Source organism: Lottia gigantea (genome assembly GCF_000327385.1).
Source record: "Lottia gigantea unplaced genomic scaffold LOTGIsca_110, whole genome shotgun sequence".
Taxonomy (NCBI): Eukaryota; Metazoa; Mollusca; class Gastropoda; family Lottiidae; genus Lottia; species Lottia gigantea.
The window spans coordinates 329,329-347,962 of NW_008707002.1; the positions used below are offsets into that span (position 1 = coordinate 329,329).

An 18,634-nucleotide genomic window follows, 5' to 3' on the forward strand; every position below is an offset into this window, starting at 1 on the left:
AGATATTTTTAGTTTGGTAGTTTGATAGTAATATATGTTCAGTCTGTTGAAATTAATTAGTAGAAGAAAGAACATTAATATCGTCTGACAGCTATGACACCACAAATTTTCACCAAAAATATATTTTAGATTCAACAGTCATGGCTGATTTGTTTGGTCAGGCATGAATTGATCTGGTTGTATCTCATGATTTTGACCATTGTGGTAGTGGCAGGTGTCGCGGGCGAAGCAGACCATGCTCACTCTTTTCAAAACACCTGATGGTACTTCTCTTTGGAGGAGTCCACTACTATAATATTTCTACTCTCGATTTTGATTATTGGAATGTCTTGCTTGTACAGATTAATATTCGAAACACCTAATGTTACTTCTCTTTGGAGGAGTCCACTACTATACAACTTTTACTCTTGATTTGGCCATACTTGCCAGATTTTGATTAACGGAATTGTCTTGTTTGCTCAGATATGGATGTCGTACACATGACTAATTGATCAGTTATTTTAAAGGACAAGCCAGACACGTCCATCAAATATAACCCAAACAACACTCCTGATAATGAACAGCAATCAACAAGCGAGAAAGAAAATTCCAACAGATGGACAAAACCATTAATTATTGATCAGTCATTTCAAGTAGGAGCCAGACGAGTCCATCAAATACAACCAAATCAACACTCCTGATTATGACAAGTTAAAAGCCAGAAAGGAAGAAAAGCGAAAGTTAATATAAATGGTAATAAGGTGATAGTAAAAGACGTTTCAATAATATTATCTCTATTTCATCAAAAACCCTCGCCCCTGGGGATATATCGTGTCTTTTTACTCACCAGATTCAATTACAAAAGTCATCTAAATCATTTTCTAAAATCAATTTTTATCAGAAAAATTACACTGACCAGACAAAAAATGTACGAATATCAAATTATTTCTTGATTATATTTCTTCCTTTTTGAGAAAAAAAACGTAGAATTTGCATTGAATTGAATATTAGAGAGGAATGCCTCGAGTGGAGTTCTGAAATAGTATTGAAATTAAACACCAAGTCATCATAGAGAATAGTTTTTCTAATTCATATACACCATAGATTAATACGTGAAGAGGCGTTGTTATAGTTCCCAATTCTATTTCATCTTTTTCTAAAAAATACCAAATTATTGCCTGAAAGAGATTTTGTTCTGTAATGTATTTAATATCATCACTATTTTGGAATATCTGTAAATAGTCTTCAGAAGTACTAGAACTGCACAAAATCACAAAATTCCTTCAAAAATATCTCAAACTAGGAATTTCACTTTCTATTGCTATAGATATCTAAAGGAAAGATGAGTCGTCATTTTAACTTTCAAACGTAGATAATTCTAGACACACATGGATTTGAAGGATTTCGACGGTGAGCTGTGAACACTATTACTGATTAGCTTAGCTGAAAAATTTCCATTTGGTCAACTGTTCAAGCAGATGGAGAATCTGTCCCTTTAAAAAACTTGCTGGAGAACCTGTCCCTTTAAAAAACTTGCTGGAGAAACTGTCCCTTTAAAAAACTTGCTGGAGAATCTGTCCCTATAAAAAACTTGCTGGAGAACCTGTCCCTTTAAAAAAACTCGCTGGAGAACCTGACCCTTTAAAAAACTTGCTGGAGAAACTGTCCCTTTAAAAAACTTGCTGGAGATAACTGTCCCTTTAAAAAACTTGCTGGAGAATCTGTCCCTATGAAAAACTTGCTGGAGAACCTGTCCCTTTAAAAAAACTTGCTGGAGAACCTGTCCCTTTAAAAAAACTTGCTGGAGAATCTGTCCCTTTAAAAAAACTTGCTGGAGAACCGGAAGCTTTCAGGATTCAATTCAACCATAAGTCAAGAAAATACCAAACTGCTTTCTCTCTGTCAGTGATACAGGTTGTAGGAACTGACTTGCTAAATTTCCCTCATTGTACACTGCTTCATTTTGTCTGTCCTCATCAGCCTAGATTGTGTAGAACTTCATTTTATTTCATTTCATTTGTTCTAAGGATATCCGTCATCACAATGATAAAATATTTATGACCATATTTGGTAAGAAAGTAGAGAAATCGGATATTAATTCTATAAAAATATTGTAAAATGGCGAAGAAAATGACAATTATTTGTAAAATAGTTCATATCAACTGATCAATTATGGCCAATTTGTACCTCAAATCACTCAAAAACTGGTATTAAATAATAACAAATGTTCACATTATCGTCAGATTTCACATAATTTGTAGTTTTTCATCGTAAAATACAGTGTTTACACTTTCTCGGATTCAACTCTGTCAATTTTCTTGAAATTTTATTGGCTAAATATCCAATAACATCATAATTATGACAAAAACAGCAAGAATTGAAAAACAATTTAAAATAATTTCCAGGCAGTTATCAAGTGAATTATTTCATCAGTTTTTGTTTGACGTTATCATCACCATGGCAATCAAATTTCATCTCAAGTTAAACATTTTCCACTAGAATATATTCTCAAAAGTTATTGTCCTTGAATAATATTAGAAAAATATGTAGGATGAGAAAGACAATTCTTTTCCTGCTGAATGGATTATTATCAAATTAAAGGAGGAGTTTCAATGTTGAGAAAGATATGAGTCCACAGTAGCAACTGAATATAAATTATTACTATTTATGTCACCTGATCTAAGTGGAATCATATCATTATGTTAATATTTTAAATGTTTCTCTGAATGTACATCACCAACTTTGCTCAACAAGTTTAAGAAATAACAAAAAAAATGTAACATTTCAAAACAAATATCATTTTATTCCAAAAATAACAAAAAACATGATTTGATCATTAACAATATAAAGTTTCAGGCATCTTGAATTAACAAAGGGAGTGGAGTTCTCACTTCCATGGAACCTTTGATCTGTGAGATATCTATGTTACTTTGTGATACCTTACTAGGAAGGTGTTTATATGACTAGATGTAAATTAAACCACAAGAAAATTTATTTGATATTTCATGATTTTATAAAGATAAGTATAATCAAGGAATTTCTTCCAACATAAATGTTAAAAAGAGTACAAGTAACATTTGTCAAAAGAAGAATTAAAGTTTTTCTTAATGAATTAATAAAAAAGAAAATAAATTAGTAATCTACCTAGAAAACTTTTGAAATTCCTTGACCACAAATGTAAAAAAAGATAATGGTAGAGAAATCAGGAATCACACACTTTCGATGTCTAGACTGGCGATATTTTAACAGTTATTTCGAAATAATATTAGTACCAGACATCTCAGATTAAATATTAAGATATTGTCGTGACAACAACTGTCATGGCGATCCACATATCAACCAATCACATGACATGTACAGTAACATGTCTGACAAGTATCGTCCAATCATATCATTCCAATTTCAACTTGTCACAAGACATCAATAGCTTACGATTTTCAATTGACGTTATCGCTCCATCCCTTCATCTCTTGGTGTCAGGGGTGACAACTCTAGTTTGTCTCAGATTGGCACTCTCCAGTTTCTGAAGTTAAAAAAGTAATTGTGTTCATTAATTTTTGATTGGTGGATTTGAAAGTGGACTAGAATCGAAGCCTCATGGGGATGGAAGGTGAATTCAGACTGGTGGTGAGACAGAATTTACCTGAAAGTGGTTAAAAGAGGTTTTCTGAAATCAGAAGAAAGGTATGCAAATCAAAACAGTGTAAATAGAAGCTTTAAGTTTTCCTCCTGAAAAACATACACGGGCTACAAAACCTTTTTAAAAATTATAATTATTCAAAATCATTTTAATTTTTTAAAGGGGAACAGTCGGCATTTCGGGGATTAATTTGGGTCTTTATTGTTCTTTAATAGTCTTAAGAAATACTAAAACACAGGAAAATCACATAATCCCTTCAAATATAGAAGTAAGTTAAGCCAGTGACAGTATACTAGTTACCAACATTTAAGGCAACTTTTGAATCTTACGTCAATATGGTTCCTACATGGTTTTAGGAGGAAACAAGAGTATATCATGTGGTTGTCATGACTATGGTTATTGTATCCAAAGGTTGCTTGCGAAGGATGTTTGACAAGATGGTGAGTGATCGGTCCTTTTTACATTGAGCGTGCGAAGGTGCTAAGAGGCTACCTATAAGATGACAGGTGAGGCCCGTCAGTACACATAAGGGAACGTAAGGACAAATATTGCCATAGTTGGTAAAATAGTTGGGGGAATCTTTACTTATAATACATTTCTCATCTTTATCACCAATCATATATCTTCAGATTTGAAGGATGTATCTTCAATCATAAAGGACTTAATTTCTGGTTCATTCTTTTTTATTTCGAAGTTGTGTTTTTTCTCTCAATGTCCACTGTTTTCTGTTGCCATTGTTGGACATAAAGATTTCAAATCTGTTTCTTTCTGTTCTAATTCTGAATTAATTAACTTTTTCCCTCATTGTACATGACTTTCCTTTCCATCTTCAGCCATAAAGAACTTAAACTCTGTTCCAAGTTCCAATCTATTTCAATTCTCCATTATTTGTCTTTATAATAAAACTAAAGAAAGAGAGAAAACTTGGGTAATCTGTAAAAGCAATAAACTGCCGACCTTTCGTATTATAGTAATAGAATTTTCATTGTAAACAGTCTCCAGTATTAACCTGTTAAACCTTGTCTTCAATATCATTTATAGTAGATTGACGTACGACAGAATTCAAATCATAAATATATTACTACTTTAATCTTCATCATCCTCGCGATTTCTTCAGGGAATCAACGAGTTCAATATATCATGGTGCTAGTAATTTCATCGCGTTCTGTTAATGTCTTCCTCTAGTCTTAACGTCAATGATCTATGTTGACAGTAATTCTATAATAATGCTAATTATCTCATTTCAAATTGACAAAAATCCCTTTTTTCTTCTGATTCTCTGTTGATAAAACCATTAGGTTAAGCTGGTGTATTTCTTTTAACTTGTTCAGCTCCAAAATAAATTATTATTACTTTCAAGATGGGATACCATATATAAATTATTATTACTTTCAAGATGGGATACCATATATAAATTATTATTACTTTCAAGAGGGGATACCATATATAAATTATTATTACTTTCAAGATGGGATACCATATATAAATTATTATTACTTTCAAGATGGGGATACCATATATAAATTATTATTACTTTCAAGATGGGATACCATATATAAATTATTATTACTTTCAAGAGGGGATACCATATATAAATTATTATTACTTTCAAGATGGGATACCATATATAAATTATTATTACTTTCAAGAGGGGATACCATATATAAATTATTATTACTTTCAAGATGGGATACCATATATAAATTATTATTACTTTCAAGATGGGATACCATATATAAATTATTATTACTTTCAAGATGGGGATACCATATATAAATTATTATTACTTTCAAGATGGGATACCATATATAAATTATTATTACTTTCAAGAGGGGATACCATATATAAATTATTATTACTTTCAAGAGGGGATACCATATATAAATTATTATTACTTTCAAGATGGGATACCATATATAAATTATTATTACTTTCAAGATGGGGATATCATATATAAATTATTATTACTTTCAAGATGGGGTAATTTTCAGACAATAAATTTGTTATTAGTTTATGAGTTGCGATGTAAAGTTAAGATACCATATTGGTCTTCGTTTAAACATGAAAACTTTATAATATGTAGTAATAGAAATTGGGTTCCTTGTTGGTTTTTTTAAAGATAAATAAATAATGCTAGTCGACGTTGGGATGCCATTTTGTTTTAGTTGTTACAAGAATTTTACTACAGATGTAATATCCATTCCAAATTGTAGAAGATATAAAGACAATGTTGGATGTTTTTTGGCTTTCAGGGATTCCATGCATCAAGAATATTTTTAATATCAGTTATTTTCAAATTATCTCCTTCACTTTCATAATGACTTCAAATATTTCCAACAGATTCAAAATTTTAATCCTGGTGTCCAAGCCAGGGAGATTATTTCACTTTTCTTTATAAAAATACTAAATTACACTGACATTTTAACCATAGACTTTCTCTCAAACCAATGTAAGGGAAATAACTCTCATATGGAATGGTTTTTTTTTGTGAAGATTCAGACCCCAATTATTTCATTTCACTGAGCTTTACAAATATTTAAAAATGTTCTCTTTTTCCTTCTTCAAGATTCTCCTAAATATTTACTCAAATTCCTATAAGATTTAAACGACATATAGAAATATATCAACACAATATACACGTTACTTATCAGATGTAGTGACACATCTGATAACGACACGTGTATATTGTGTTGAAACGTTATGTGCCTAACCTTACTAAAGAACTAGAAATGTGTTATATTCCATAATATTGTCTTGTGTTTTGTTAAATAGTCAAATTCCTAATTAAGTAAAAACTCATTTGTAACATTTTTGGAACAATGAGAAATTTAAAGATTGCAGGAAACCTGACAAAATTAACTGTAATTTATTCAGACAGGGAAACTATAACTAACAGTTACCAAAACAAACAAAATAACAACAAGTAACTTCTAACCAGGGATAAATTTTGGAAATTGAAACATAGGGCAACTTTTGATCCAGAGATTTTTGAAAATTCAAACTATACCATATCTTCACCAGAGTAAAACATGATTTTTTTTGACAATTCTTGTTATTTTGAAGATTTGGTGCATTTTAAAGAATTAAAATTTTGAGTGCCACTATCGGACATCTTTGGAAATATCTTTTAGAATAATTTAGCATGAATTGAATGTGTGCCAACCCCTGAATACTATAAATCATGCTTCTACTTACTGATGTTATCTCCACTAGGTGGCATTTCCATCTGGACAACTACTTCCTGTAGGTTGAGAGGCGTCAGATTTCCTCCTGTCTGTATCAATGACTGACCTCCTGTAAGACAAATAGAGAATTGTGTCGGAGGAGCTTAGTTTTGTGAGTAAACAAACTTTCCTGGGCTTCTAGAAAACAAACCTTCCTGGGATTCTAGAAAACAAACCTTCCTGGGCTTCTAGAAAACAAACCATCCTGGGATTCTAGAAAACAAACTTTCCTGGGCTTCTAGAAAATGAAGCTGCTATTATGAGCTGAGGGGATATTAATCATTTTACATTTCACATAGAAGATAAAGTAGACATAATGGACAGAATTTACATTTTCTTGAAAGCTTAAAATATGGAAGTTAAATTTTGAAAAATAATACACATAAATCCCTTTAAAATCCCTTTCAATCTTGATACTTTGAAATATTTTAAAAGAACTGAAGTTAAACAAACCTTGAGGAAAAGATGTAAGAATAGTTTGTTGTTGGTTGTCAGGTTTCAGGGTAGACAGAGCGTTAGGATCCTGGAGTTGTATCAGAATCTGGGGATTATTCGCTGCTACAGCAGACGTGTTCATTCCACCATCTTGATTCTGGTTGATGAAATGAGAGGGCAAGATAATCTGAATCTGAGGTTGACCCGGAAGACTGACTGGTACGTGCTGCGGAACTGTTTGCTGTGGGATGACTTGAACAGCGAACTGTTGTTCCGTCTGCCCGGGAACTTGATACTGAGTAATCTGTTGGTTGATGGGAATCTGCGTGACCATTTGTCCACTAATCAGCTGTTTCAGACTGATCCACTCTCCGTTGGGTAATTCCACCATTTGATCAGGATTATTCAAGATATTCTGAGTATCCAAGGAAACGATCTGAGACACCTGATTGGTTGAATCTGTCTGCTGAACTCTGATTGGTTGATTGATTTGAAATATCTGCTGTCCTTGAATGAGTTGTTGAGATTCTACCATTGTTGGTTGATCCATGGGTTCAGAAGTTTCCATGGCAACTTGTGATGGATCTCGCTTGACGTTGTCGGGCATGTGAGACAATTTGACAGCTGCGTCTGCTATATCCTGTAATCCACATGTCGATTTTGAAGGATTATTTCGTGAAGATTTTCGAGGGGACACCTTGGACCCTGAATGTGAAGCTCGGCTCTCTGACCTACTTCTGTCTTTAGTTGGAGTTCTAGAATCTGATTTTTTGGGAGATGCAGAGTTTTGAAGTTGAAGTACAGCCAATGCTGTCGTCTCTAAGTTCATAGCAATATCGCGACAATGCTGTCTGGTGTGACTACGTAACGAATCGGCCCTTACGAATGACGCTGTACAGATATTACACTTGTATGCATTTCGTCCAAAATTTTTATTCGGAGAAGATTGGTTGCTCGTGGAAGAATGTTCGGGAGATTTTTCAGTCCGCACAAAATATTTTGAATGTTTTAGCCTATCAGAGTGTTTCTTCTTAATATGTGTTTTAATGTTGCCGATTTGTTTAGATTTGTACGTGCAGAAGTCACATGGGTAGGGGCGTTCCTCGCTGTGAACTCTACGATGTGTTGCCAGAGCGCTTTTACTGTTCGATATATATTTACACAGGTCACATTCGTAGGTTGTCGAGGTATCGTGAACTTTACCGTGTTCTCGCATCACTTTCTTTGAAGATGATGAAAATGAACATTGAGTACACGTCATTTTATTTTCTTCTGAATGGTTGATCTTTAGATGTGTCTTTAAATTGGCTGAAATAAAAACAAAGATACTAGTGTTATTTATCATGAACTGATGTATGAATAACTAAACATAATTATATAGATAACAATAACTTTAATAAAATAACTTTCAATATTTCAATGATAATCCTTTCATTATTATCAAATACTGATGACCCTTGATCATTTTAGTTGATAAAAAATGCATTTTTAACAAAATTTCCTTCTGCTTTCTTGGCAAAAAATTCCCACATTGCAGACTGCATTGTTTCCTGTCCTCATTGTCCCAAACAAGTCAAGAAAAGTAGGACATATAACCCTAGTATATAACATTCCAACAAGTTGACTTGTAACGACAAAAATATTCTGACACTGTCCTTAACTTATTGCAGACAGCAATGTCATTGCCTGGTCTGATTGTCCCAAACAAGTACAGAAAAGTAGGATGTAAAACTCCATTTCATTTCAAATTCAAATTTCTTTAAAGAAGCTGAAACCCACCTTTAATAGAACATTTATAATCACATAAATCACATTTATAGGGTTTCTCTCCAGTATGTATTCTACCATGACGTTTTAAATCAGAGTTAATTTTAAACTTGGCTTGACAGATCCCACATTGAAACGGGGAGTCTCCCGTGTGAGTTCGTAGATGAACTACGAGTTGACTAGAATTTTTACTGGCGTAGGAACATATCTGACATCTACAAAGATACAAAGACAAAAAATATCAATTAACTGAAGTTTTAAATATATTTGAACTGTTTTGCAACAGAAGAGAAATTTGTCTTAAATTTGAGTTGTGCTTTCAAAAATATGAACTTAAAACCTGCTTGATATAGACTATGTATTGCAATTCGGATTGTTGGTACTTGGTTTATTTATTTATCTATGCCTTGTATTGGGCATTTATCAGTCTTTATGAGATCACAATGTCACCATGAGATAATAAAAACTTACTTAAAAGGTCTTTCATCCGTATGAGTTCTGACATGTTTTTTTAAACTACTACTGTCTACTGCTGCATACTCACCTATAAATATATAAACATATCATATAAATAATGTAAGATAAGAATGTATATGACCTGTCTGGATCTGTGGGATGCTGAATTGATAAACCAAATTGCAGGTGTTCTGAAGAGTCAGCATGCAAAAGTAGGAAAGAACCCTTGTTTACAAGGATAACAACTTAGATTCAAGATAATCTTCCAGCTGGTCTGTGGACGATCCCTATGGCATTGATCTTTTCCAATCTTGTTCCATTTTAAACTACCAGGATCTCTAATACGAATGATAATACTTACAATAAGAACAGCGAAATGGTTTCTCTCCAGTATGTAGTCTAATATGTATCTTGAGTTTATCACTACGGTTAAAAGTTTTATTACAATAATTACAGATGAATGGTTTCTCTCCAGTGTGAGTTCGAATGTGACGTTCGATATCTTTAGCGTAGGTTGTTGTAAAATCACAATCTTTAAAATCACATTCATGTATTCTCGTTTTCCCTTTTTCTTTCGTTCCTTTTTTATCCGTCTTTTTCTCTACAATAAAAAATTATCACATCATTAATATACATTATAAATAATATTTGCTATGTAAATTATAAATATACTTTATAAATAATATTTGCTATGTAAATTATAAATATACTTTATAAATAATATTTGCTATGTAAATTATAAATTTACTTTATAAATAATATTTGCTATGTAAATTATAAATTTACTTTATAAATAATATTTGCTATGTAAATTATAAATATACTTTATAAATAATATTTGCTATGTAAATTATAAATATACTTTATAAATAATATTTGCTATGTAAATTATAAATATACTTTATAAATAGTATTTGCTATGTAAATTATAAATATACTTTATTAATAATATTTGCTATGTAAACTATAAATATACTTTATTAATAATATTTGCTATGTAAACTATCTGAATGTGTGATGACAAACCAAATAACAACATGTTACTGAATAGTTAAGCTATGGTCACAGTGGGACTACATGAAATGACTCAAACTAATAGAAAGTTATATTTTTTTGCAAGAAATATCCAGTAGGCTACAAATTACAACAATCACACAATGTTTACCTGTTTGTAAGAGAAGATGATTTTGACATTTATGTTACAAAGAAATACAAAACCACCCAGAGGATTATGGGCCTGTGTGGAAGCTGAACACTATGTATACCTACCATAATTGCCTTTTACCACCACATATTTTGGTTGTGACATAGAAACTATTGGTGTCTGAGTTCCCTCTTCTGTATCCATGGGATCAATTGGACAGGCAGACACCATTTCCACGTCTGTGGTCAGTATACTGTCGTCTGGAGGGACCAGAGTAGAGGAGTACAGAGGATCTGCATGTTCTTGAAGAGTCGAAGCTAACAGTGCCAAGTTACTTGGTGGTTCTATTGGCAATCCAGGATTAAGGTTTGAAGAATTCGAGTACGTCAGCTGATCTCCTGAAGTCTCATTCATATCCCCTTCCTCCAAATTCACGTTTCCAGATTTCAGCGCTTGTTTCAGGATGTCCAGATCTGCTGCCTTCTGACGAGTTTCTCTGGATCGTGAACGCTTGGAGGTCGATGCAGGTTCAGCTTCCTCAGCTCTTCCTTGTCTTTGGACAGAAGTCTGAGTTTCGCTTTCCTGGCCGTGAGCCTGGTCTGGTTTGTACGAGCTTAAATACTGATGATCATTGTTCGGTGAATTTTCAATCTGCACGTTTTCCAAGGGTGTGTAACTTGCGTCTGGATGTTGAGGAGCGTAGTAGTCATGGTGACCAAGAGTCTCTGCATCTTCAGGCATTGTCTGAATTTCAGACACTTGGTGCTGGAACTGAGCTTGCTCTTGAACTGGGGCATTTGAAAGTTGTTGATGATGATGCTGAAGATGTGAAGAAGTTTCAATTGGTCTTCTGTAGGGGTCATGATCTGGGTAGTTTTGATGTGGATGACCTTGGTATGACCTTGAAGCATTTCTGTTGGAATCATATTGACCAGAGTCTAAATGTCGCGCAGTTTCAGGTTGATGATAATTTACTTGCTCCGTTTGAGCCGAATACACCACAGATTGAGGTTTTCGTAATACTGTCTCTCGCGGGGGAGCAACATCGTTTTCAAGATGAAACTTGACCTTTTCCTTCGAAAATCTTATTTCATTTTGAAAATCTCCAGGATTTAGGATCATATGAGGCTGGTCTGATGCATCTTGGGGTTGATACTGCAGCTTCCTGTGCTTTGGGCTTCTGAAACTCTCCGTGGTTCGTTGGTCTGGTTGACTTCGCGATTCTTTTTGGTACGAGTAACTCGTTTGAATCAACTGTGAATCTCCTGTTCTGTCAACTTCTCTTGGCCTCTTCTCCGTTATTGGATAGCGTCCGTGATTCGATACATGATCTCTTCTGTCTGAATAATGTCGTGTTTCACTCGAATCTGAAGTCGCACGATTTCCGTAATCTGTTTGTGATTTTGTTTCTACTCTCTGATAATCACTTTCTTCCGGAGCCATATTTGGAACAGTCTTAACATTTGAATGTTCCAATTCTTGTTGAGCAATCACCTCCGGATGTTTCTTTGATCTTGAAAACGTAGACTGGAAAGAAGCGATGCCAGTGTTTTCTGCAGCATTTTCAGAATAGCTTTGAGACTCTTGAAGAGATTGTCGAAGAGGCGTGGCGCCATGACCAGACATTGGGGGACAGGGCATGGTCTGAAGGTTGATGCTTGTCCCCCGGGATAAAATCATAGACAAATCATTATACAAAATCTTTCCACCCGCTTCTTCATCTCTTGGTTCTATATCTGGGTCCCCACTGTCTATTTTAGCTTGTCTCTTCATCTGATTTAACATGGGGCACAGTTGTTTGTGAGCGATAAAATGCTCAACCACGTTAAATTGGGTCCGACATGCCCCACAGATATGAATATCCATAAACTCCATGTTGATTGACTAATCACGAACTCAGAAAAGTGCAAATCTCACAAAAAATAGTTAAATGATGTTCAAAATTTTCCTTTTTGATTCAACAGTGGCTTAAATTAATCGTCATTTTATCTTTCGTAGCCTAGGCCTACATGTAGACACTGAAATAATAATAAAGAATAGTTAGGAAAGAAATTCATCGAGTCCAGTTGAGAGGGATGTCAAGGCTATGTCAAGGTTACCAGAGAGAGCGAGAGAGGGTTTATGAAACTTGTGATGAAAGATGTTTAAATTCAGAACCGAATGACTGTAGTGTGAGCTAAGCCTGAAGCCGAGGAGAGATATTAATATCAGGAACTAGCTAGCCCAGGATCTCAGGGGGTCCAAATTTTTTTATTGGGGGGCCTCAACTATAGCGACTCAACAAGTTATTTAAGTCGTCTAAATATTTCAGGAGGGGTCAAAATAATGTTGGGGGGGAGGGGGCCTGGCCGGGCCTGGCCGTCCCTGGCCCCCCCTCTATAGCTACAGGCCTGATTAAAATGCGAAAATGCAATAGGGACACTTGACATACTCCGTTGTTCCTTACAATTTAACCATTTTATCTCCTCTCTCAAATACAACAGACCCTTCCCCACCCCCTTAATGATGGCAACTGTCATTCTGTCGAAGTCCACGTGTGTTTATTTTGACAGTGCGACAATATCAGGCCCTGTACCATGCACAAGTTGAATATAAACAAAACCAAGGGGCACCTGTCTTTTACAACTTTGCCAGCCGAAATAGACAGATAACAGAGCTCTATTGACAATAAAAACAATCTTAAATTCAGTCATCAACAACAAAAATTGAAATACCTGGCAGACATCCACTGTTGATTAAAAAATTCAAATTATTTCCAGTGAAGTGCAATGGAGAAACATGGAGGACGCTATTAAAATTGTCACTAGGTGGCGATTATCGCCAGTAGAATATTTTAGTGAATACGGTCTAAGGGAAAGAACTCCAGTTTTCCTCCAGATGTTTTAGACCACAACTAAGTCTTTTTTATCATTACTTATCTATGGCTCACCACAATTGATTTACCACAATCAAAAATAAATACAGGTGATTAAGACTCTTTGAAAAGGGCGTCACTTGGACAAACCCTGGCACTGGGTGGTTTAGGTGTTCAAGAAGGGTAGCATGCCCTACTTTGCTGGCCACACCCATCAACTTGCTTATATCATTGGAGGTAATTAAGTCTGTGGACATTGATGCAACCTATGAGCAAGGTCATCAAAATTATTGGAATGATTGAGATACAGGGTTTAGTCAAAAACAATAAACCAAGTTTTATACTATTTTAATGCCAGTCCAATAATAATTATGCCTCTAATCTGTATTATATCTAAACAAACTAGTATTAACCTAACAGTGTTATTAAAGGCCCAGCCCTTCAATACGGGATTGTTTTTAGTCTGTGCAACATACAACAATGTGTGCTGCTAATACCCCATCCCCTGTTGTCCCCAGCCCCTAACCATGTTTTCAAAGGGCCAAACACTTCCAAAGTAAAAACAAAAGAATGTTATAACTGGATAGAAAAATATATTTTCCAGAAAACAATAATTCTACAAAAAAAACGACGGGACAAAAAAAGATCAAAAATAAAAGCCCCCAAAAAACAGAAAAAAATACCTCCAAAATATTATGCTAAAAAAACAAAAAGAAATTTCCTGTCTTATTTTTACTGAAATTATATAATGTCTGCAAAGCCGGGCTTCAAATTCTGAATTGAGGATGATTTTTGCATTCCAGTCACCTGATTGGTCAATCGTTAAAATCAATGTTGAAAAGATTATTGTATTTTATAAAATTTGAGTTTTTTCAAGTGTTTTATGAGAAGCTGACGGCAGATATTTAAAATAAAAGTAAAAATTTCTAGGAAATTGTCTTTTTAAAAAAATCTCACAGGCAGAAAAATGAGTTGAAAATGGGACAAGAAAAGTCTATTTTTAGTTAAAAAAAAAACCAAGTAATTTCTGATTAATCAAAATGTTTTTAATATTTGAAAAAAATGTAATCTTTGTTTGCGTAGTGTTTTTTTATTTTAGTTTATCTATTTGTTCTTTATCAATATACAAATAATGTCTAGGACAATTTTTAACGTAGCCAATGAAACGAAAGCAATTTATTGACCTATTTAACTAAAAAAAAAGTTGAAATTCTTTATAGCCTTTTCAGTTTTTCATCCCATTTTACTCATTCGGAACACAAACATCTTTGGCTAAAATAATCATGAAATAAATGAAATGCAAGTTGAATATAGAAGTAAAGTTTCAATGGTGTGGTTTTAGCGATATCTGTCTAAGGGATGTCAGTGAAGAGAGCTTGAGAAAAACATCTCTATTGTCGGGCTTCAACTGTTAAACCTCCTCTCAAATATCATGAAAATATTAAAACAGAAAATGAATACATGTAGCACTAGCAGTATTAATCAAAAATCAAGATTCATAACACTAAGATTAACAGTAAGCATTTAGAATTAGTCAAAAAGTCAAAACGCACTGGTCAATTACGAGACTCGTCTCAATACACCCTAACACCAAAAAATGAAGTCATTATTGGTCAGATCCGTACGAAGCTAATAAAATGTAATTGATGTAATCTATATTGTATTTAGCTTTAAATAAGACCCAGGAGGTGTCTTTTCCATGTAAAATTCCCACAATATTAGTCTCTATTCATTACAGTCACAGTATTTACCCCCACAATAAGATTAGCTTCAAATTTTGATCTTAAAAAGATTGCACAATTTTAAAGTAGAATTTTATATTTTCTACTCAAAGCTGAAATTGCCAGTTATAGTTTCTAGTATTGTTTTCAACAGCATTAGTAAAATAAGGAATCTACCCTCATTCAAAGCAATCAGCTAATTTTCAAAAATGTAATATAATTCAGTGTTTCAGTACTGTATTCTGATTGGTCAATAATTAAAATAGATTTTAAATTTAGGTTTTATTAACCAATCAGATTACTGTATTTCTAATGATTTTATGTTGATTCAGTGGAGAAACTGTCTCCTGGAATTTATAACAATTCCTACTTCACATGAAAACTTCATCTGAACCTTCTTATTTATAGGGGTAGCCAGGGTATCCCATAGCACTAGGAAATGAAGGGTTAACTCCCCTTGTAGCAGGTAACCCTGAGTAACCGATAGATGAATATGATGGATGGGTCGGTTGAACCGGTACATTAGGGTAGTTGCTGGGATAACGTGTGGCGGTTGCATACATTTGTGTTTGGGCATTGGCCATGCCCATAGAGCTAGGGCTAGGCACACTCATTGGGTTTGCCATGGGCATGCCCATTGAACTGGGCATACTCATAGCAGAAGGGGCACTTGGCATTGACATGCCCATAGAACTTGGTGCATTCATAGGAGTTGGCATGGGCATGCCCATTGTGCTGGGGACACTCATTGATGAAGGCATGGACATGCCCATCTGCTGACTGTACAACTGTGGTTCAGGATTTGACAGGTAAGTTGGCTGGGAGTAATTTGTTGATTGCTGAAAGATAAAATAACATAACATTATCAAGGGGTAAAAGACCTTTACATGAATGCAAATGCCCTCCCATGCCTCTTCATGAAGAGATGAGACATTGGCTCACTTAATCCAAATAGCTTCACACAAGGTAGAGAATTCTAACCAATCAAAACAACCAGCTTCATATTGTAGTAGCAGTAGAAGGCTGAGGATAGAATAACCAGAGAAAGTGACATAACTTACCGTAACCTGATAAGGTACAGCAGACGCTTGTGAAATTCCGACTGAACCTCGACTTGGTAATACACCAGGTTGACCAATAGTAGGATAGCCTGCAGGATTAGAACTCATTGTCGATGGCATCCCAGCACCATAGGCAGCAGACGATAATGCAGGATATGACGTCACTGATGAATAAGGCACTGGTAAGCCGTAGGATGAGGCTGGGGGTCTGAAAGCTGCTGTTGGATGCTGACTGATTCCATTCATGCCAGCTCCCGCCTGGTGAGCGCCACGCTGTGGTAAACCAACAGCATATCCTGGAGGAAACGCAGCACTAGCGCCATAGTAGCCTGATTTTTCTTGAGGAATGAATGAAGGCTGGATTCCTGGCCCTACATGATAATTCATAGCTGAAAATAAATTTGAAATATCAGTGAAATTTCTTATTATTTACTTGCTTTCAACATACAAACTTTCATCTGACATTTTGCTGTATAAATCTGACGATCTTAAGACTAATCTGACTAAGATTAATTATGAGGCTACGTCTATAAAATATCTTCAAGCGTAGTACGTTGTACGGATTAACACTCAGAAATTAATACTTACTTAAAATATAAAGTTAACAAGTTTCTAGGTTACATGAGGCTTGGTGAACTGTCAAATTTCTTAGAATCTGAAAAATAATAAATAAGAATGAAAACATTATTAATCTAATTCAACATCTAACAGTCCAAAATCTTAACTACCTCATGGCAATAAATGTCCCGCTGGAAGCAATATCTGGGATTAACGAGGGAACCCTAGAAAGTCTAGCTTGGGAAGCTGGCAATTGGAAAATACAGAATTTGCAAGGATTTCCCTGCCATTAATATTCGCAAATTGTCTCCTTGACATGCAAAGTAAGGTTGTATCGCCAGTCAATGTCTGCTATGGTCTACCTGACATTCAAAATGTTCACAAGAGATCAGTGAACAGACATTAGTCAAGTAGACTAATGTAGGAAACGAAACTCAATTGAAAATTTACATGGGAAGGGTACCGAACAAAAGAAACATGATGGCACTTAGAGTTAAAATTCCAATGCAAACCAACAGTATTTCAATGCCTTCCTACAATGGCCTCATGCTTTGTTCAATTAGCAGATTTAATTGTCTACAAATTTTCACGAACCTTTTAATTTTTCATTCAACACAAACAAGCGAAAAATAAGAAAAAAATTAATTTTAGACAATAAAATTAAACTTCCGGTATGAAGAGAAGAAAATTTGATACTCGATTTCCATTGGTTAAAAATAAAATATGTCTGGTATAAACAAGACTAGGAACATAGACTTCAACATCCAGTCAAACTCTATTTTTATTTCGTGAAATCGAGACTATAGATTTCAACATCCAGTCACACTCTATTTTACCATCCTTGCACGATTAAGACATTACCTTGACCCGTCAAATACATATCATGAAAATAATAAAATTGGGTTTGTATTCGTACAGAATATTCACCTGGACCACGTACGATAATTTCCCTGTCATGCCATGCCTTGACCTATCTACGATTATTATTAGGCTTGATAGCCATGGTAACATACGTCCACAGACAGGGCTGCTTCAAGATTCGATTTCTTTAAATATTTCAAATATGACGAGAACCAGTGTATATGAATCATTACGAAAAGGGCCAAGACCAAAGAGCCACCCCTACCCTACACCCCACTATGGAACAAAAGTTATGCTGGCTTTATACGCTTTTATACCAGATAGACTGTTTTTTTTAGCATTGTAGGCTATACATAGAATGATTTATAGAAACATCACCGTTCAGTTCATTTACGACAGCTGATTGGAGCTCGCTAAAAATATGAATTGGAAAAAGCAAACTTTGTGGTGTCATAATTGAAACAATGTCGTATCAAATGTCATTCCCACAGGTCAAGGGAGCGTGTATATCTCATTAAACAGAGTTTCTATACCAACAGAACAATGACCTACTTTACTACTGATATTTTTATCTCAACTCGTTCAGGGGTAGGACTATTTCTTAAAGGAATATATTCCTGTAATTTCAATTTAAACCCATGCTAGACTAGGTATGTCGTCTGTTAAACTCGCTAGACAGACAGAGATGCTATAGATTCCAATCAATAACTGAGTTTATAGTCATCTTCATAATGTCAAAGTATTAGGGACTTCGTACTTATACCTTGACTGCAATAGCCATCTTCACAATATCAAGGTATTAGGAACTTCGTACTTATACCTTGACTGCAATAACCATCTTCACAATATCAAGGTATTAGGAACTTCGTACTTATACCTTGACTGCAATAACCATCTTCACAATATCAAGGTATTAGGAACTTCGTACTTATAC

At 34.5% G+C, this 18,634-nt stretch overlaps 3 protein-coding genes across 3 annotated transcripts; 1 reads left to right on the forward strand and 2 right to left on the reverse strand.

Moving 5' to 3' along the window:
• Positions 1 to 5,144: 5,144 nt before the first annotated feature.
• On the forward strand, positions 5,145 to 5,372 carry LOTGIDRAFT_89723 (hypothetical protein; the record flags this gene model as incomplete). The annotated part of the gene is made up of 1 exon (XM_009047326.1): positions 5,145 to 5,372. A coding segment is annotated over one exon (228 nt), but the record flags the coding sequence as incomplete, so codon positions are not given.
• Positions 5,373 to 8,308: 2,936 nt separating this feature from the next.
• LOTGIDRAFT_198935 (hypothetical protein) lies at positions 8,309 to 13,158 on the reverse strand (the record flags this gene model as incomplete). The annotated part of the gene is made up of 7 exons (XM_009047327.1): positions 13,092 to 13,158; positions 12,394 to 12,663; positions 11,155 to 11,244; positions 9,863 to 10,033; positions 9,517 to 9,589; positions 9,058 to 9,260; positions 8,309 to 8,586 (listed from the first exon to the last, which is right to left on the reverse strand). Coding segments are annotated over exons 2-7 (942 nt in total), but the record flags the coding sequence as incomplete, so codon positions are not given.
• A 2,120-nt stretch (positions 13,159 to 15,278) lies between these two features.
• LOTGIDRAFT_237553 (hypothetical protein) lies at positions 15,279 to 17,510 on the reverse strand. Its single transcript, XM_009047328.1, has 4 exons — positions 17,434 to 17,510; positions 16,870 to 16,936; positions 16,282 to 16,670; positions 15,279 to 16,059 (listed from the first exon to the last, which is right to left on the reverse strand). The coding sequence occupies exons 3-4, from the start codon at positions 16,666 to 16,668 to the stop codon at positions 15,619 to 15,621; spliced, it is 828 nt and encodes a 275-aa protein (XP_009045576.1). The 5' UTR covers positions 16,669 to 16,670; positions 16,870 to 16,936; positions 17,434 to 17,510; the 3' UTR covers positions 15,279 to 15,618.
• Positions 17,511 to 18,634: the final 1,124 nt, after the last annotated feature.